Source organism: Scardinius erythrophthalmus (genome assembly GCF_964197995.2).
Source record: "Scardinius erythrophthalmus genome assembly, chromosome: 7".
Classification (NCBI taxonomy): Eukaryota; Metazoa; Chordata; class Actinopteri; order Cypriniformes; family Leuciscidae; genus Scardinius; species Scardinius erythrophthalmus.
The window spans coordinates 7,538,180-7,559,810 of NC_138227.1; the positions used below are offsets into that span (position 1 = coordinate 7,538,180).

Genomic DNA, 21,631 nt, shown 5'->3' on the forward strand with positions numbered 1-21,631 from the left:
GGACATACATTCAGTCATGTCTGCAACTTGATAAATATGTTAGCAATATTATTAGGATTAAAATTAAGATAAAAAAATAAAAATATGGTTAATACGTATTTTGGAGATCACCATTTTTGGAAACTTATTGTACTGGGCTTTATTAAACTTTTTCAAACTATATTACATTTATATGCAATTGTTTACAAGTCAATTTATTGAACAATTTTCAGTCTTTGAACTAAGATTTTACTGTCTTGTGGCTCCCTCTAGTGGAAAACATTAGTTTTATGGCCTTCATTCTGAATCGCATTGATATAAATGGCTAATTTATTTTTCTTAATTATTTTAAATGGTTACAAAAAAATTGCATGACTGATAATATATCCACTGTAAATTCAAATTCACTGATTTGTGGTACCTTATTTCATGCTTTAACTGTTGAATTTTCAACTTCAATTTCTTTAGCTAAGCAGTAATGATACATTATTATATGTTTGTTCGACGGTGGCGCTACAGCATAAATACTCAGTACATATCAAACAATCTGTAACCAACAAAGCAGTAGTGACACATGGTAAAAACATTGTTACTTGCAGGTGTGGGTAAAATGAAGCGAACAAATGAACAGTGTCTTACTGACATACTTAGTTAATATAAAGTTCATTCAAGCTTTCTTAATGTTAGGGTTGCAAAGACAGTTTTTTTCTACAATTAGGCACAGCAAAACGTCTTGTAATCCACAGGTTGAGTTGAATGTAGTCCTTCATCCAGCAAGAAATGTCTGTCAGGCAGGCTGAGATCCGAGCATCTACTGTTGGATCCTCTGGCTGGAATGAGAGGTAGAGTTGTGTGTCATCAGCTTAACAGTGATAGGAAAAAACATGTTTCTGAATGACAGATCCCAGTGATGACATGTAGATGGAGAAGAGAAGTGGTCCAAGCACTGAGCCCTGAGGCACCCCACAGGCTAGATTTTGTGACTGAAGGACCTACCTGAGAAGTAAGACTTGAATCAATGAAGTGTGGTTCCTGAGATGCCCTTCGTCATGAGGGTTGAAAGGGGGATCAGTGACCTCTTATACATAATAAGATCAAGAAAGTTGGTGACGATTCTTGGGACCCCTGGCTTCACAGCATAGACACTTAACATGCCGCTCTGTTAAACATAGCGCTATACAAAACAAACTGTGATTAGTTGCTTTACATGTCAGTCAGGCGGCCTCTGGTTGGTCCTTGGCCAGGTACAGAGTCCAGATACATATGACTTCGGTAGTTACATCAAATTGTTTAATCAAATGTCAGAAATATAAAAGAAAATCTATTATTGTTGACAGACATTTATTTTGTCTATAATTAAAGTTAGCCATAACTTTCACATTTTCACATTTCAGTTTCACATTTGTGATCATGCTCATATTCAGGACAACCACATGCTCGTTTGTTTTGATCCTACATCATATACATATTAACTCTTTGCACACCAGCGCTTTAAAAAAAAAAAAAATTGTACAAAAATTTCATGGGCCCTAGAATATTTTGTTTTATGAATATCTGAACATGCAATATATCAAAAGAAAGAACAGACTGAATTTAAAAACAAAACAATAACAGTTTTATTACAGCTTCATGCATTCTTTCTTTATCAACACTTGTTTATCAACACTGTGGGTGAGTTTCATTAAAAAAAAATAATAATAGTAATTTGAGGCAAAAAGATGAAAAATTTACATTTTTGTTGTCAAAGACTACATCTAAATCGGATTCAGTACGATTATCAAAACACAAATGGAGTAGATCGAGTCCATCAACACCCCCAAAGCTTCAGTCATATAGCTCGTCCTGGGTCGACATTTCATTCAGTAACATTAGGCAGTTTTGATTTATATGCCGTTTAATGTTGATGATCGCATTATTTTACATATGCATATGATTACATATGAAATAGCTTGTTTCTGCATCTTCTTAGCCTGTGTTCTGATCAGGAGATTCAGTACTCTTTCAGAGGATGTGCCATAGAGCTCCCTACCATATAACAGAGAAAACGCAGAAAGTCAGAAATTTCCTTCAATGGCAGGGAGTTAAAAACACAGTAAAAACTCATTGCAGGGATTTTTTGAAATAAGAGTGCATTTTTGTTATTTTATGGCATTTCTGCCCATGTGTGACAGGAAACAGTAACAGTATAGTGAAAAAGGAGATACATTTAACTATTTTTGTGTAAACTTATAGAAATGATCATTCTTACTGAAGAAATGTGACAAACTATCTATATGTGCACTTTTTTTCCAACTAAAAGCCTGAAAGAGTTGTTTTGTGCAGTCCTGTGACCACAAATAAAAGGGATGTTTAGGGTTAGTACATGTTATTTTATGTGAAACAACAATAAAATCGCATTTGGTATCTGTTTATAGTCCTCGATCGCGCATGACTGACAGTGGAAATGTGGCTAATAATTTCTGACTGACATATAAATGAACAAATCAAACTAAAGCAAACGGGTAAATATGGAGCCCTACATCAAAATCTGGTAAACAGAAGCTTTGATGCTTTATTGTTCTTCAGCATTTAATAATGAAGAATAAAAATGAAGTCCAGTCTCTATGTATGATACAAGATCTGATCAATTGATTGACAATAATACTGTACATCCCAAACACATTCATCACAGTGTTAAGATAGAATGATGAAAAACTCTTGAATGTGATTAAAACTATATAACTCATCCTCTGTGTTCATTAAATAGATCAATCAACACAAGATGTTGTTTCTGTTTTATTTATCATATTACATGAACTATCTGAACACAATCTAGTACACTTAGTAAATATGAAAATTACATGAATCTAATTCAAGAAAGACCTATTTAGCACACAATCCACCCTGACAGAAAAAAACTAAAATGGTTTTATTTACACTTTAAGAGTTGTTGACTGGTGAAGCTTCAACTCTCAAGTCTTTCTAGTTTTCCAACCTTTTCACCAAATTCACAAAATTAAGTAAAAACTATATTTTCTCACATTGTACTTCTGAGGTATTTGACAGGCTCTGAATTGTTTTCTTCATATGTGTGAGAAAGTTTGGAAAATGTCTAAAACTCTCTTCTCACACTCAGTACAGTAGTACGTCTTCTCTCCAGTGTGAACTCCCTCATGTAATTTCAGGTTTCCAGACTGAGTGAAACTCTTGTCACAATATGAGCACTTGAGAGGTTCTTCTCCAGTGTGAGTTCTTTGATGCAGTTTCAGATCACCAGCTGTAGTAAATCTCTTCCCACAGTCACAACACGCATGATCTCTCACTTCATTATGTGTTTTCTGGTGCCGTTTGCAATTTTCCCTTCTTGAAAAACTCTTTCCACAAACAGAACACACATGAGGCCTCTCATCTAAATGAACTTTCAGGTGTTTTTTAAGATTTGATGATGAATGAAAATCTTTCCCACATTGAACACAGTTAAATGGTTTTTCTCCAGAATGAATGAACAGATGATTGCTAAGACCTGTTGCATTTTTGAAACTCTCTCCACACAGAGTACACTGGTGTGGCTTTTCTCCAGTGTGAACTCGCTCATGCACTTTCAGATGTCCAGACTGAGTGAAACTCTTGTCACAATATGAGCACTTGTAAGGTTTTTCTCCAGTATGAGTTCTTTGGTGCCTTATCAGATAGTCATCTCTAGTAAAGCTCTTCCCACACTCACAACACACATGATCTCTCACTTCATCATGTATTTTCTGGTGCTGTTTAAAATGATCCAGCCGTGAAAAACTCTTTCCACAGAGAGAGCACAAGTGAGGCTTCTCATCTGAATGAACTTTCAGGTGTTTTTTTAGATGTGATGATGAATTAAACTTTTTACCACACTGATCACAGTTAAATGGTTTTTCTTCATAGTGAACACACAAATGATTACTGAGAGTTGATGTTTGAGAAAAACTCTTTCCACACTGAGAGCAGATGTACTCTGTACAATGTTCCTCCTCACCTTCATCCATTTCATGTCCTAGCTTCACTTCCACCCAGTCTAAAATAAAAAATCATGTGGTTTAAGAACAGTTCAAGTGAACATTTTTGGATGACAACAGCTATGCAAGATCATGATCATTTAGACGCACTTCTATATCTTAAATCTATTAAATTTGTTTCTCAACAGTCAATAATTTAGAATCAAGAATGTGCACCAACCTGTTTGTTCCTCAGTATCTTCATGTTTTATTCCGGATGGTTCTGGATCACTCACGTCTTCAATCTCCTCTTTAATAAACTCCATCTTTAACAGTCACACAGATTTCAGCTGCTACTCCTGGAGTTTGTCCTTCTCTTGTAGGATGATGGGAATATTCCTAGTATTTATTGGTGAATTGTTGTGGGATGGACACCAGATCTGCCAAATTCAAAGAGAAGTTACTAAATGACTTCACTATCATTAAAATTAATTGAACATGTCTGATGGAAATATAGAGAATTTGGATTAAGTTAGATATTAATTGAACATAAAACAAGGTTTGTTTAATTGTTGTCCAATGTCTGACAGAAATAGCAGAGCCATCAAGCTGCTTAGTCTCCAAAAGTTCCCTGTTTTCATCTCATTCATTATAGTGATGTCTGTGATCTTCTGGAAAGTGGAATATTAAGCACATCTTATTGCTGTCAACAACAGACTGAAACAGAGTCTGTGGAAAACTCTGCCACTATTATTACACTAAGTAATAATAAACCAGGAAACACAACGCATTTCATTACATTGGTACTTAAACACGTAAACTCTGGAGCTGGTTAAAGTTAAACTGGTAAAAGGTAACATCTCTCACCTGCAGACTGGAGAGAAATAATCCACGTTTGTCCTTCATTCACGATCGCTAGATAACGTATGCAAAATCAGCATATCGACGACGCCATTACGTCGTATTTGCATTCTGCTGGCTGTCAGCCCTTTAAAATAGACTCGTTTTTATCTCTATATTTTTTATGTTTCTTTTGTCAGACAAAGGGAAGAATATGAAATAGTGTCTGAAACGAGACCCATTCATAACCAGCAGCCACTTCCAAGCAGCTGCTCTTCACAAAAATCCTTAATTATAATCGAGACGTCTACTGACAAAATCACCACACACATAAGATAAAGACAGTTGCTTTGGCTTCGTATATATTTACACATAAAAAGATCGCTCAGGTAAGAAGCAACCGAATACCAATTTTCTTTCTTCTAACAAAACAGCGTCGAACTCACTGCGATGCTCCTCTCAGCAACCCACCCAACATTCTTCTGCGCATGCTCACTACGCGCGGTGTCATTTTTCTTAAAGGGGCCGCAAATTCCATACAGAGCCGTCGCTAGAGTGGAGAAAGCTAAAGGGGTGGTTGATTGTGATTGTACTTTTTTTTTTTTTTTTTTTTTACTTTAGTTAGTGTGTAATGTTGCTATATGAGCATAAAAAAAAACATCTGCAAAGTTACAATGCTCAAAGTTCAAAGCAAAGGGAGATATTTTCTTTTACATAAATCGCTTTTTAAGGACTACAACAAACGACTGATTTAGGACTATACGAGCATCCTCCCGAGTTAGTGACATCACAAACCCTAACCTTTACATAAACCCAGCCCCCGGGAAAATACAACAAAGGTGGTGAGTCCATGTTGAGAAGAGGAAGAGTTGTTGTAGTAGAGTACATTTGTGAGTCTGTTCAAGCTGTCACATCCATCTTTTCACATTTATTACAATACAGTCCGTAACACAAATGCAATAGCATGGTATCTTACAACAGTTCCCACATGAGCGATTTATAGATTATCATGACAGAATATGCTAATTAATGACTTGATAATTAACTCCACATCAGCTACATACATTCATTAACTAACCATTCAGAAACGTCCTGTTGCATTTTACATGTTGTCACCTCTTCTTGGATCTCTCATCATTGTCCAACTCCAGTTTAAACATAAAAGGCAGAACAATTTCTGACATTTCAGTGCGTGTCTGCAAGCTACTAACACACACACACACACACACACACACACACAAGCTGTTGTAGCTCCACCCTCTTCTTGTAAGGGCGCAGCAGCTCATTTGCCAGGGGTCTCCAACCTTTTTTCATTTGAGAGCTACTTTTTAAAAATGAAAGTGGCAGAGATGAAAGTGAAAGTGGCTACTCATTTTACAGTACTTAAATCTCTCAAATAATGTCTCATAACTCTCATATTAACAACTATTCAAACTGTTTTAGACCTAAAAGGGTTTTTGTAGGCCTATATATGTCACCCTTAAATGTCAGAGAAAAGAACAGAATCAGAGATTAATTTTTTGTAGAAAATTGTACTTTGCATATTATACTGTAAAAACACATAATTATAGTTGATTTTAGTTGACCATAGTTGATAATAACTAGAGATGAAATGGCATGAACATTTCATTTCATGATTATAGTGACAAAAATGATCACGGTTATCACAGAATCCTGTTCAAAAAGTACTAATACTACACAATGAAATCAATTCACCAAGTTTTATGTTGAAAACCAGCAAATAACACATACAATTAGCGCCAATATGCACTTTTTGTTTACATAAACATTAAAATAATAACATTAAAAATTATGGCCAGATTTTAAAAAGGTGTCTTGCAACATGTTACTACAACATGCAACATCTACTAACATCACCCTCCAAAAACACAAGATAGTCACCAAATTGTCCATTGATAGACACCAATTTGTCTAGTTTTAAATCTTTTTGCAAATTATTCCATGCCCAGGGTCCATGATAGGAAAATGCAGTTTTCCCCAGTTCTGCAACAACTAGGTACATTTAAAAGCAAGCACTTTGAAGATACTGTTCTGGGATGTACAATAATACTGTACATACCAAACATATTTATTATAGTATTAATATAGAATGTTTAAACTTATTAATGTGATTAAAACTATAACTTTTTGTCTGTGTTCATTAAATCAATCAAGAAGAGATGTTGTTTCTGTTTTATTTTTTGCATGTACTATCAGAAGACTATTTAGTAAGCTTAGTAAATAACTAAATTATATGAATATATCCCATTCAATAAAGACATATTTAGCACACAATTATTCCTGACAGAAATAAACTACCAATGATTTTATTTACACTGTAAAAGTTGTTGACTGGTGAAGCTTCAAATCTCAAGTTTTTTTAGTTTTCTAAATTACTACATTTTTAAATTACACTTTTTTTTATCTCACACAGTTTACTTGTGAAGTATTTGACATGAAAACAATTGTTACTCATGCACAACATTTTTTCATATGATTGAGAAGGCTTGATAAATGTTTGAAATTTTTTGCACGCTGAATACAGTGTACGGCTTCTCTCCAGTATGAAGTCGTTTGTGTGAATTTAGGTTTCCAGAATGTGTGAAACTCTTGTCACAATATGAGCACTTGTAAGGTCTTTCTCCAGTATGAGTTCTTTGGTGCTGTTTCAAATGGCAATTTGTAGTAAAGCTCTTCCCACAGTCACAACACACATGATCTCTCACTTCATCATGTGTTTTCTGATGCACTTTCAAATGATCCAGCCGTGAAAAACTCTTTCCACAGAGAGAACACACATAAGGTTTCTCATCTGAATGAACTTTCTGGTGTTGTTTTAGATTTGATGATGAAATAAAACCTTTACCACACTGATCACAGTTGAATGGTTTTTCTCCAGAGTGAATTTGCAGATGATTACTGAGAGTTGATGCTCGAGAAAAACTCTTTCCACACTGAGTACATGTATACGGTTTCTCTCCAGTATGAATTCTTGTGTGTTTGTTAAGGTATCCTTTATTTGTGAAACTCTTTCCACACTGAGTACAGTGGTAAGGCCTTTCTCCAGTATGAATTCTTTGGTGCTGTTTCAATTGGCCAGTTGTAGTAAAACTCTTTCCACAGTCACAACACACATGATCTCTCATTTCATTATGCGTTTTCTGGTGCACTTTAAAACAGTCCAGTCGTGAAAAACTCTTTCCACAAAAAGAACACACATAAGGCCTATCATCTGAATGAACTTTCAGGTGTTGGTTTAGATTTGATGATGAAATAAAACCTTTACCACACTGATCACAGTTAAATGTTTTTTCTCCAGAGTGACGGAGCAGATGAACACTGAGATCTGATGCTTGAGAAAAACTCTTTTCACACTGAGGGCATGTATACGGTTTCTCTCCAGTATGAATTCTCATGTGTCTGTTAAGCTTTGCTTTAATTTGGAAACTCTTTCCACACTGTGAGCAGGAGTGCAGCTTTTTGGCTTTTGTTCCTTGAGTTTTGAAGTCACCGAGTGTCTTCATGTCATTTAGTTTCGGTCTTTGCTCCACTTTTATCTGGTCTAAAAAAAGGTATTAAGCAGTTAGAATCAGTTCAATAAGGTTAAATGTTCAAATTAAAAACATTTATCAGAAAACAAGACACCTGTCTGTATAAATGTACACTGAACAAAATTATAAACGCAACACTTTTGTTTTTGCCCCCATTTTTCATGAGCTGAACTCAAAGATCTAAGGCCTTTTCTATGAACACAAAAGGCCTATTTCTCTCAAATATTGTTCACAAATCTGTCTAAATCTGTGTTAATGAGCACTTCTCCTTTGCCGAGAAAATCCATTCACCTCATAGGTGTGGCATATCAAGATGCTGATTAGACAGCATGATTATTGCACAGGTGTGCCTTAGGCTGGCCACAATAAAAGGCTACTCTAAAATGTGCAGTTTTATCACACAGCACAATGCCACAGAAATCGCAAGTTTTGAGGGAGCGTGCAATTGGCATGCTGACTGCAGGAATGTCCACCAGAGCTATTACCTGTGAATTGAATGTTAATTTCTCTACCATAAGCCAGCTCCCAAGGCGTTTCAGAGAATTTGGCAGTACATCCAACCGGCCTCACAACCGCAGACCACGTGTAACCACACCAGCCCAGGGCCTCCACATCCAGCATCTTCACCTCCAAGATTGTCTGAGACTAGCCACCTGGACAGCAGCTGCAACAATCGGTTTGCATAACTAGAAAATTTCTGCAAAAACTGTCAGGGAAGCTCATCTGCATGCTCGTCTTCCTCATCGGGGTCTCAACCCGACTGCAGTTCGTCGTCGTAACCGACTTGAGTGGGCAAATGCTCACATTCGATGGCGTCTGGCGCTTTGGAGAGGTGTTCTCTTCACGGATGAATCCCGGTTTTCACTGTACAAGGCAGATGGCAGACAGCGTGTATGGAGTCATATGGGTAAGCGGTTTACTGATGTCAACGTTGGGGATCGAGTGGCCCATGGTGGCGGTGGGGTTATGGTATGGGCAGGCATATGTTATGGACAACGAACACAGGTGCATTTTATTGATGGCATTTTGAAAGCACAGAGATACCGTGACGAGATCCTGAGGCCCATTGTTGTGCCAATCCTCCACAACCATCACCTCATGTTGCAGCATGATAATGCTTGGCCCCATGTTGCAAGGATTTGTACAGAATTCCTGGAAGCTGAAAACATCCCAGTTCTTGCATGGCCAGTATACTCACCGGACATGTCACCCATTGAGCATGTTTACGATGCTCTGGATCGGCATATAAGACAGCATGTTCCAGGTCCTGCCAATATCCAGCAACTTCGCACAGCCATTGAAGAGAAGTGGACCAACATTCCACAGGCCACAATCAACAACCTGATCAACTCTATGCGAAGGATTTGTGTTGCACTGCGTGAGGCAAATGGTGGTCACACCAGATACTGACTGGTTTTCGGACCCCCCAGACCCTGCTAGTACAGTAAAACTGCACATTTTAGAGTGGCCTTTAATTGTGGCCAGCCTAAGGCACACCTGTGCAATAATCATGCTGTCTAATCAGCATCCTGATATGCCACACCTGTGAGGTGGATGAATTATCTCGGCAAAGGAGAAGTGCTCACTAACACAGATTTAGAAAGATTTGTGAACATTATTTGAGAAAAATAGGCCTTTTGTGTACATAGCAAAAGTATTAGATCTTTGAGTTCAGCTCATGAAAAATGGGGGCAAAAACAAAAGTGTTGCATTTATAATTTTGTTCAGAGTATATTTGATATGCAAAGGTCAGCTTTGTGATTCACTTGTTAATACGATTAAAACTGGGTTATGATCAGTGGTGGACAGCAACAGTACTTAAGTACATTTGTCAAGTATTTGTACTTTACTGGAGTATTTTTATTTTAAGATACTTTTACATTCTTAAGCATAATATCATACTTTTTACGGCACTACAATTCCTAAAAAAACATCTCGTTCCTCGTTACTTTGAACTGAAGAAATCATCACATGCTCCAAGACGTGACAGCGGTGTCCGATTCGTGAACAAGCTGATTCTTTTCAATAAGTCTGTTAAATCAGTTCGCAAATCCCACCGTACTATTTATTTGCGAATTAGACTGATCTGGTCACAGCTGTTCTCGAGTCAACAACTCACCGAATGATCTGTTTAGAGCGAGTCTCCAGTTAACTGAATTCACAAGTCTGACTGAATATTAGCCAAGAACCGAGAGATACACTTGAGTGATAGACTTGAGTACAAGCACGACCGATGGGGTGAAAAGTAAGCTACAAATGTCGAATTTTAGGATTGATTATTATAAATCATATTTAGGTCACGACTGTCAGTTGTTTGTGAACAACATCTGTTGTAAAAAGGTTTTTACAGCTGTTGTAAAAAATTCTTTGTCAACCTGAAGGGGCTGTTGTCCCTATTGTATCCGTTAGTTTTCCGCACTAATATTTTTCTTCTCGAATGGGAGTCTATGGCAGCCTATGAACTTAACTTGAAAAAATTATGAAATTTGGCACAATTGTAGAGATGGTAATTATTAGTGATTAGTGAGCCTCTGTTCAAGAAAATTTTTATTTAGTTCACCTGAATCAGTTTAACTAAATTAAGTTCAATACTTAGTCAAGTATTAATTTGTTTACTTTGTCCACCACTGGTTATGATCATTCAGATGCATTTCTCTATCATTTATCATAATTTTACTGCTTATTATTTCACAGCCACCAAAACAGTCAACAATGAAGAATCAAGAATGGACACCAACCTATTTGTTCCTCAGTATCTTCTTCTTTTACTCTGGATGTTTCTGGATCACTCATGTCTTCAATCTCCACTTTAATAAACTCCATCTTTAACAGTCACACAGATTTCAGCTGCTACTCCTGGAGTTTGTCCTTCTCTTGTAGGATAATGGGAATATTCCCAGTATTTATTGGTGAATTGTTGTGAGAGGGGCTTCACTGCAGGTGTGAACTGAGATTACTTTGTGATGACACCCACAGGACCAGATCTGGAAAAATCAAATACAAGTTACTGAACTGATACTGGATTATTTTAACAGGAAACACATATGATGCTTCAAATATGTTTAGGTCAAATATAGAGCATTTTGAAAGTTACATTAGTGCTGGGCGGTTTGACCAAAAATCAACATCACGGTTTTTTTTCTAAATTATACCGGTTTCACGGTTTTTACCGGTTTTTTTTTGTGTGTTTTTTTTCTCAAGCATGATGGGTGTTTACCACATTTTCTACTGAGTGAGAGAGGAAATAGTGCAGTAGATTTACTTATAATGCCCTATTTTATTGTCATGAGTGAATATTATAGAAAAAATCCACACTAATATTAATAATACAGGTTTGCAAGGCTGTTTACAAAGAGGTGCCAGCAGGACGCGCTTTAGGAGCGGCAGAAACAGTGGTTTCCCCGGTAACGGCTGTACACAAAGCAGCAACGCTCATAAACACTGCTTTATCAGGAAAGATAAAGAAAGATTCAATCGTAATAACAAAGAAACTTTTCTAAAGACCGTCAGTTCACTTCAGATACGTTAATACAGTATAAAAACACGCGCGCCGCAAGAAAAAAAGACTCTCACCCCCACACGTCTCGTGCCCATTCTAGTCAATGATTGCTTGTGTTTCAGATCGAAGCTTCCCAGAAGCGGCTCTCCGCGCCGCTTCGCTAAATATAGGCGCCTCTGGTCTATTTTGACGCACCACGTGGAGGACGGAATAAAACCTTGTCGCAGCCGTAATGCGCCGCAGACGTGTGTTGTAAATGAGGGGTGAGACTGTGTCGCGCAGCGCCGCGTTCCGATTAAAGCGACATACACCGGTTTTGCGGTTTATTAAAAATTCATATCGTAACAAAAATAAACACCGGTATTCGGTATGAACCGGTAAACCGCCCAGCACTACTAACACCCTTTCATGGAAGCGGTAATCCCTGGTGGCTGTGGCCTCTTTCAGCAGGATAATGCGCCCTGCCATTAAGCAAAAATGGTTCAGGAATGGTTTGAGGAGCACAACAACGAGTTTGATATGTTGGCTTGTCCTCCAAATTCCCCAGATCTCAATCCAATCGAGCATCTGTGGGATGTGCTGAACAAATAAGTCAGATCCATGGAGGCCCCACCTCGCAACTTACAGGACTTAAAGGACGGCTGCTAACATTTTGGTGCCAGATACCACAATAGGTAGGTACGGCTTCTCTACAGTATGAAGTCGCTCATGTGATTTCAGTGCAGAGAAATCTTTGTCACAATATGAGCATATGGTTTTTCTATGAATTTTGAAAGAGTGATGGTGCAGATGATTATTGAGATATGTATGTGAAACTCTTTCCACATGGAGAGAATATGTGCAACTTTGAAGTTCAGATGATCCCAGATCTGCCAAATTCAAGGTTACTGAGATTATATTGAAATACTTTAATAATGATGCTTCTTAAACTAAACAATTTACTATTATTTGAAAATAGAGCATTTTGATATGGTTATATATTAGTAGCACTTAAAACAGCTCTAAGGTTGTTCATTTTTATGGGAATCCTGATTTAATAAGGATGAAATGAGTCACAGGTTACATTTTTCAAATAATATATGACTTAAACAGAAATCTAACAAAGATAACAAAAATCATACACAGTATAGACTGAATAGAGGCTGATCAAATTTAATGACTATATTTAATTCTCTGTACGTTCCACTACGAACATTGTACATTTAGGCAAAACAAACATCAATTCTTACATGATAAATATAACATCTCTGACCTGCAGACTGGAAATATACGACATCCAGAGAAAATATTCCACATTTTTCCTTCATTCACGATCTTTAACAGCGTCACTTTCAGCTTCAACTGGTGAAAGTTTCAACAAGAACATTTACAAAACATACACTTAGGCTACAGGAGATCATAATGTAATTGACTAGTACATAACGTCAAAGGAAACAACAACAACAACAACAAAAAAGAGAGACGAAATAAAACATATAAAGGGTTCTCGCGCATCCTCTTCTACCGTTCTACGCATGCTCAGTGCGCGCGTTGTTATGTTTCTTAAAGGGGCCGCACTCAGTAACTCTCCGCACTGTTATGAACTTAGTAAATACACTAATAATCAAATCATAATTAATAATACACAATGATTATAATAAAATATAATATAATAATATAATATAATAGATAGACTAGAGAGCGAGAGAGAGAGAGAGAGAGAGAGAGAGAGAGAGAGAGAGAGAGAGACCCTCAAACGGTACAATCATTAATAGTAGCTGCAGCTGAAGGCTGATGGGTATATTTACAGACCAGATGATCATATGGTAAGTTAGTTTAACTTTTTCCAGACTCTGATGACCTGTGCAGAAAATATTAACACTGTTAAAACCTAGTGTACAATATGTTTTAAACGTGCTTTCTATGTAAAAAAAAGAAAAAAAAAGAAACAATATTTATACTGTTTATTGTGTTCATTTTAAAGGGGGCACATGTCTCATAGATCTATGTGATTTTACTTTTCTTATTTCTACAAAGTTTCAATTTCAGTTCCTAGTAAATATAAAATAAAAATGTTTTTGATAAAACAAAAGAATAATGTTGACAAATATGTTTGCCACAATGTTTTTAAGAAATAGGGATTACCCTACTCCAAACAGTTCCTCACACAATGACAGCATCAACAGTTCAGGTCAACTCACCAACGAATGGAAGTACAGGTCAGATGGTCTGCCGCTGTCCATAGGTGAAAACACTACATAAGTAGTTTTCTAGTTTTCCAAATTTTCCCCAGAATCAAATATTGTACATTTTGTATTACACTTTTTCACAGCATAATCTTGTTTTAAATTCTGAAAAAAAGTTACCAAACGTATCTTCATATTGTGTTCTGACACAATGTCATTAATTGAGACAATCAGTTTTTCTGAAACACATTGTTTTTAACGCGGTTTCATTTTTAACATGACCACATCTTTTCTGTGTGAAATTGTGATTATGTGAATGTTTGTTTTCCTTTGTTGCTTTCACTTTCCACTTTGTCAGGAAAACTGTTTCCTACATTTAGCTGTAATGCTAGAGAGCTCTTGAAGTTCAAAGAATCTCTTTGTTCGCATACAGCATTTGGTTGATCTAATAAAATGATGCATCACATGAGTCATTTACATTATACTAGTATACTATCCTGGTTTATATACTACCATAAATATGTTTTTGGAAACAGAATTCAGCACAAGGATCTATGAAACGTTTTAAAATTTAATAATTTAGCAGACGCTTTTATCCATAGTGAGTACAAATGAGGAGAGCAATCAAACCAACAATAGGGCAACAATTGAAAAATGCAATTGCTGACTAGTCCCAGTTAGTCTAGCACAGTACACGTAGCAAGGATTTTTTTTTATTTATTTATTAAATAGATATAGATGAGTAAGTGTTAATGGGTCAAGTACTGATGAAAAAGATGAAAATGTCATTTCACCAGCCTGGAACAGTCCATGTAAAGGTGAAAGTGATTTTATGCCTCTTTAAGATGATGGCACCAAAAGACAGTTAATTTGCAGAACACAAGCTATAACTTGTAAAACATCTATATAGCATTTTGAATAATTTAAGATCATTTAAATGTTTTACTTCCTAAAGAAACAGGGTTAGAAGCAAGCTGTGTCATATGATTTTATAATGAGCTCAGACAAGGCCATAAAATAATAACAAGTTTAGTGATTCAGCCTTTTATTTCAACTACTGTATATATTGTTGAATATACATTCATGCAATGAAGTGAAAAAAATTATAAAAATGGCATTACATACATAAATTAAAACAATAATAATTACATTACAGGTGGTCTAGCCAGAAAAGAAAATATATGCATATTTTGGTCTTGGGTGTAGTTATGTAGCGCTGAAGGGGGTCGCAAGCCAGACGAGAAGCGATGTGTTGTGTCGTGTCTAGGACAACTCGAGGTATCGTACACCGGACGCACACTGGCCCTCATTTATCAAAAGTGCGTACACCAAATTTCCAGCGTACAAAACCACGGTGACTGAGATTTATCATTATGGACGTTGGCGTATGGCACGCTCAAATCCTACGCCAGCTCAGGAGGTGGTGTACGCACGTTTTGAGTGCGGGAATGCGCAGAAAAACAATTCCTAACACCACAAAACGCACTGACAAACTAAAAGATATAATATATTATGACCCACTGTAAAAAAAACAACAACATAGTAATTATAAACTTCAGTGTTTATTTTTGTGCAACATGGACTTCAATGTTTAATTTGTGTGAATTTACCAAAGCATTTGAATTGTAGGCATAGGCTATGTATTCCTTCAGTTGCGAGCCTGTGCGCTTTACCTGAGGGTTGTTCCATAAAAGACGCTTAGAAAAGCGGGGATTAAACTCCAAAACCGGACTTGAATGAGCCTAACAAATGAGTTGGGGCTAAAGTGGTTCCATAAAAGGTAATTGAAGCTCACGCAATCTCACTAATTTGATCCAGGTTTATCTAGTCTAGATAATTGCGTGTGCACGCGTTTCTTAAGCAGCCCTAGAGGTCGATCGTGGATCAAATCGATCCACCATCAAACAGCGTACATATTTTGTGCTGTTTTATGCGTTTGTGACATGTTTTTTTTCCCCCTCAGTTCAAAACTTACATTTTACAGTTATATTCTCAATCTGTAAATGTTCGAAAGCCATGCAAATGTATCCATTTTGCTGCTAATTTTCATATTGAACGAGCGCTGCTGCGCGCATGCGCGCCAAATAGGAGCGCAATAATTCTTAAAATCGGAAAATTCGGAAAATTAATATGCGATATTTTATAACACTAGAAATATCTTCTAATTATAATAATTTATCTTTAGGATGTTGGATAAGTTGCACTGAACTTCAAGCAAACAGAAGTACTTCAGTGAAGTAGCCTATAATTTAGGGAAGTTTATTTTAAGAAACTAAATGCCTATATAAATATACAAAATATAGTTTTGGGTATAGGACCTATGCTACTTAATAAAGATGATGTATACTTATTTAGAATGCTGAGAATTACAGCTTTTAATGCAATTTTTTTTGGAAAGCAAGAATCCCCAGTTTTAAATGAGTAGATTTAGTTTCTAAAGTACATTATGGAGAGGATAACATTAAATTAAGAGCAAATGTATACATTTTGAAAAGATATGTGCAACTCTAAAATCAAAGAATATTCCATAAAATAAAGGAATATATATTATTAACTACATTTTTATATAACACTCCCTCCCTTTTATTTCTAGTAATTTGTTCTTTTATTTATTTACTTATTTAATATTGCATATTTGATATTCAAATAATATTACTTGAATAACTATTAGGAATTATGTGTCATTATAAGAGTTTGATATAAATATGTTAATGTTACATTTTTATTACTATTTATTTATTGTTTTTTGTCTTATCCCCCTTAAATCATATGTAAAAGTGTCTATGAACTTTTTGGTTATTGTTCTATTCATGTGTGTTTTTAGGCTATGTGTTGGTGGGTATTATCACAAAAGAAAAAAAGTAGAAGGAAAAATAAGGAATATTTATTGGGGGAAAATATGATGTCTTTAAAGGAACTGTAAATTTGTATAATTGTGTTAAATGTGTTTGAATTGAAAGACATAATAAAGTACATATATATATATATATATATATATACACTAAAATATTTGTTATTTGGACATTAGATGTGCCTTATTTAGAATTTTAAACCTGTGTGTATATTTTTATGATAGCAATAACTGTAAAGGGACTATTGTAATGGGGTAAATCAAATGTAGGCTAATATACTGTCAATTACTAAGCTCAGATTCATCTTACCAGTTAAAATTTAAAATTTAAAATTTGCTTTTGTAATTATTTATTTTTAATTTTGTGATTTTAACTTATGCTTTACAAAGCTTTTTTTAGATTGTGTTCTAATGTTCTTCTAATCATAAACATGTACTACAGCTGCCAAACAAAACCAGAGAGAAATGTATTCATAAATCTTTAAAACAATCTAATTAAATCTTGGGCACAAAACATTCAGCCAGTAAAAAAAGAAAACCTGTAGTATATATATATACAGTGCTATGCATAAGTTTAGGCACCTATGCTAAAGTTGACTAAAAAGAGGAATAAAAAATCATCTTTTGGAAATTGAACTTAATGCCTTAATTTAAAAAAATAGGAAAAATCCAACCTTTAAGAACACCAATTTTCTTTGTGAATGAATAATGTATCGTAAATAAATAAATGTTCTTCCTTAAAATACAGGGTGCTCTCAATGCAAATCAAACTAGCTATTAGGCTAACTGAAGTAAAACCATGCCAATCTCAAGGTATGGTGAAGGCTATGTGATGATGTGGGGCTATTTTAATTCCAAAGGCCAAGGGAACTTTATCAGGATGCATAGTATCCTAAAAAATAAAAAAACTTAAAAATAAAAATCTGCCTGCCTCTATGGGAATTTAACATAGGGGTGTCCAAACTTATGCACCCTGTATTTTAAGGAAGAACATTTATTTATTTACGATACATTATTCATTCACAAAGAAAATTGGTGTTCTTAAAGGTTGGATTTTTCCTCATTTTTTAAATTAAGGCATTAAGTTCAATTTCCAAAAGATGATTTTTTATTCCTCTTTTTAGTCAACTTTAGCATGGGTGCCTAAACTTATGCATAGCACTGTATATATATATATATATATATATATATATATATATATATATATATATATATATATATATATATATATATTGTATTTAGGCCTATCTATCTATCTATATATATATATATATATATATATATATATATAGGTCTATATTGACTAATTTATCATTGTAGCCTTATTTAAGTTGATTTTCTGTATACTGTGTATTTATTTTTGGACTAATAGTGGTCAATAAAGTCCAATAATGGTATGAGAGAGTGTCAGTGGTAATATCATTGTGTTCCTATTGGTCAGTGTTAGAGGATCTGTGTAACAACTGAGGCTTAGCCTGACAGTTAGCCTGCCCTGGACCAGGCTAGTTTCCCAGCATAAGTTGCTGGGGTAACTGAGTTTGAACTTTTTTAAGTTTGATTTATGAAACCGAATCTTCCAAAAATAAGCCTGACTAACCGAAATAAGCCTGGCTTATACTCTAATCTTGGTTTATGGAACAGCCCCCTGATGTGTCAAGCCTTGTTTATACTTTCGCCTGGCTCCGCAGCGCGAGTCTCCGCAGACTGCGCGCGCACCTCCCCAAACGGACGAGGCGTTTATACTCGACGCACTCGCCGTTGTACTATTCTTTGAAACGATGGTTAGGCCAGGGTTAGGCCCGGCAGGTGTGCACGGACTGGGTTTAGTAATGAAAGGCTTTCAATGACCAAAAAATAATTCAGTCTGACAAAATAATAAAAATGCCATTCTTCTTATTTTAAATAATAATAATAATAATAATAATACAAATAATAATAATAATGACATTCTTCTTCTAAATAACAATAAGCGTCATTAATAATAAAAATCTAGAAATCAACTTTGTTTCTTTCCACTTCCCTGGTTTCGCGTTCTCTTTCTCAAAGAAGTTTCTCTTCTATGCCGTCTTCCGTGTGTCCATGGCGTAAAATGAGGGCGTGGGGGGAGCGGAGACTTGAATATATAGGGGCGTGTTATTCTAATGACGATCGTTTTCAGCCGCGGCATTTATCAAGGGCAGGTATTGCGTACACCAGAATTTCAAAGGTACGCACAGCTTCATAAATCAGGCGATGAGAAGAGTGTAAGCATAATCTTACGCCAATATATACGCCCGTTTCTACGCAAGATTGATAAATGAGGGCCATTGTCATTTTCTCAGTTTATGGCCAGCAATATTATTATGTTTAAGAACATCATGGAATTACGATAATGTCTGTACTATGTTATGATTGTGCTGTACAAATAAATACAATCGTTGCTGAGTCTGCAGTCTGAACACTTTACCTCAGGTCGTACGTTAAAAGTGCATTGTGTAAAAGTGTGTTAGGAGGATCTCTTGACAGAAATGCAATATCATATAAATAACTTTCATTTTTTTTTCAGTTTTCATTGGTGTATAAAGACCTTACTTAATGAACCATTATGTTTTTATTACCTTAGAGCGAGCCATTTCTATCTACATACACTGCGGGTCCCCTGAAATTGAAATGCGGTGAAATGTTTCTACAGTAGCCCTAAATGGACAAACGCGTTTTGTCAATATGTTGCTCTTCGTGCAAAGAAGCTAGCTAAAGTCAGTGAATAAAACATAATAGCCCCTTTCACACATAGATTCCGGAAAATACACGGATAATGTGTCCAAGGATCATTTGATTTTGGTTAATTCACACTGGCAGTGATTTTTCCGGAATCTGTGAGTGCGTTCACACACATCCCATAAAGACACGTGACGTCAGGCTGTGACGTGTAACGTAAGCGGCGAAAACATGTACACTAACGCATCGCGCACCGTTCCACATAGCTGGCAAACGATCTCAGCTTCAGCGCGGATAGTAAGGAGTCTCTGGTCTCTGCTTCATTCCAGTTTGCAGACATTTTTTCGTTCTTTCTTTGTTGATGACAAACACAAACTTTCTTCTAAGAGCAACATAGGCGCGTGCGTCATTACTACGACACACCCCTTACGGCATGGGTCCTGGCTTTTGTTCACACAGGGCGCATTCCGGGACTGAACCCAGCAATGTTACTAGGTCATAAATCCCGGGAGGTTTTTTATTTGCGTTCACACAGAAGGCACTCTAGCAATTTTTCGTCAATTTCCCAGGATCAACACACTGTGTGAAAGGGGCTATAGATTAACAAGTAACAATAATATTTGCAATAACATCGTTTTACTGAATAATTAAGTAAACCTAATTTCTTAATTTATCTTTGTAAAGAAACCTCATTGCTTAACTGGCTATTCTCTGCTGTCTCAGACGACGATATTTTTTCCTGACAGCCACTATAACTTCTGTTGGTTGCAATTCACAACCGAACCACAAGATACAGCTAAAATTTACACAGTGCACCTTTAACTGATTGAATTGATAATCTCACCTGAAAATCCAATAACATCAGCAATTTTCATCCACGCAGCTGATTTCTGTTAAAGTCCCTGTAAAGTCAAAATTAAGTATGTGTTCTGAGTTTGTCATACCACAGAAAAATGTGTTATTAGCCACACAGCCAAATTTGAATAATAAAAAAGCCGGCAAGTACATAAAATAAGCGATCAAAATCTTGAAAAAATGAGCAGTAGTCTCTGCTCTCAAACGCTGGGGGCGTGTCCGCTGGCTGCGCTGAAACCACGCCCACTCGCGGGAAAGCTCGCTGCCGTCGACGACTCGCCACACTCAACTGTCACCGCTACAGCCGGAAAGGATGCTCCTAGCAGCTTAATTTGTTTTACAAAGCCATACATGTTTGAGCCTGGACTACCTACTATAATTATAACATAAGCACACAAGGCAACTTACACTCATTGGTGGACACGCACTGCCGATGATGGCACCAGTTGTCGGCGCGACGGGAGGATGAAGGCAGAGGCGGGAGATAGTCGGTTCGGCAACATTCACCAGTAACAGCGGATTATCAGTAAATGAATCCCCGTTGTCTCCGACGAAAGTTTATAAAACTATCCCGTGTAAAATGATCACCACAGAGGCGGGTTTTGGCGGTGATCCTCAGCTCTCCATCAAGGTGGCTCTTCACAAAATTAATCCTCTTGTTGATATGATTGTTTTTCGGAAATTTAAATAAGGACACCGATCTGTTTTGTACGTGATCGCATCCAGGTAATACGCATTTCCGTAACGAAGGCATAGCTAGCTAGCAAACTGTAGGATGTAAGTTAGTAACTAATAGTACTGACAGTAACTCGCGATTGAGTTGCAAAGTGATGTGAATGAATGTGCTATATTGTTAGGGGAGGGGCCAGCGTCAGGGGCTCCAGTGCGTCATCAAGTAGGGGCGTGTCCAGGAGCTCAGGGGCTCCAGTGCGTCATCGAGCCCCCGTTTTAGCCCCGCCCAAAAAATCCGGAACACAGCAACGGTGAAAAACTGTTTAACGGTCTAACTCCACAATTCAGTACTTCACAGTGCACAGTCTTTGTAATATGACATAGCAATACATTTCTAACATTTATAATGTGTTTAGAATTTTTTTTTTAGAATTGCCTTTACAGGGACTTTAATGAATGTAAAACTAAATGTATATTGCAGCACAGGGTGAAGTCTGTATACATTAACGACAATTTGAGACAAATATAATGTAAATTAAATATAAATGGTGCTCTGTGGCGCAGCAGGATTTTGA

At 36.4% G+C, this 21,631-nt stretch overlaps 2 protein-coding genes across 4 annotated transcripts; both read right to left on the bottom strand.

Annotated features, from left to right (window-relative positions):
* Window positions 1–2,485: 2,485 nt before the first annotated feature.
* LOC308693478 (uncharacterized protein) lies at window positions 2,486–5,256 on the bottom strand. Its single transcript, XM_081370391.1, has 4 exons — window positions 5,213–5,256; window positions 4,794–4,841; window positions 4,168–4,366; window positions 2,486–4,006 (listed from the first exon to the last, which is right to left on the bottom strand). The coding sequence occupies exons 3-4, from the start codon at window positions 4,250–4,252 to the stop codon at window positions 3,042–3,044; spliced, it is 1,050 nt and encodes a 349-aa protein (XP_081226517.1). The 5' UTR covers window positions 4,253–4,366; window positions 4,794–4,841; window positions 5,213–5,256; the 3' UTR covers window positions 2,486–3,041.
* A 1,218-nt stretch (window positions 5,257–6,474) lies between these two features.
* Window positions 6,475–13,332, bottom strand: LOC308694274 (uncharacterized protein). Of its 3 annotated transcripts, none has more exons than XR_014030572.1 (3): window positions 11,891–12,042; window positions 11,056–11,301; window positions 6,475–8,328 (listed from the first exon to the last, which is right to left on the bottom strand). XR_014030572.1 is itself a non-coding variant. In XM_081371733.1 (3 exons), exons 2-3 carry the CDS (start codon window positions 11,138–11,140, stop codon window positions 7,256–7,258), a joined length of 1,158 nt encoding a protein of 385 aa, XP_081227859.1. In that variant the 5' UTR covers window positions 11,141–11,301; window positions 13,069–13,332; the 3' UTR covers window positions 6,481–7,255. The 3 variants fall into 3 exon arrangements, 2 of the variants coding, with proteins under 2 accessions (XP_081227859.1, XP_081227860.1); XM_081371733.1 differs by lacking the exon at window positions 11,891–12,042 and adding an exon at window positions 13,069–13,332 and having other exon boundaries at window positions 6,481–8,328; XM_081371734.1 differs by lacking the exon at window positions 11,891–12,042 and adding an exon at window positions 13,046–13,161 and having other exon boundaries at window positions 6,481–8,328.
* Window positions 13,333–21,631: the final 8,299 nt, after the last annotated feature.

Coding starts and splice junctions, on each gene's coding strand:
- LOC308693478 (XM_081370391.1), bottom strand. CDS start 4,252: ATGGAGTTTATTAAAGAGGAGATTGAAGACGTGAGTGATCCAGAACCA. Junction 4,007..4,167: donor AGATACTGAGGAACAAACAG/GTTGGTGCACAT, acceptor TTTTTATTTTAG/ACTGGGTGGAAGTGAAGCTA.
- LOC308694274 (XM_081371733.1), bottom strand. CDS start 11,140: ATGGAGTTTATTAAAGTGGAGATTGAAGACATGAGTGATCCAGAAACA. Junction 8,329..11,055: donor AGATACTGAGGAACAAATAG/GTTGGTGTCCAT, acceptor ACCTTTTTTTAG/ACCAGATAAAAGTGGAGCAA.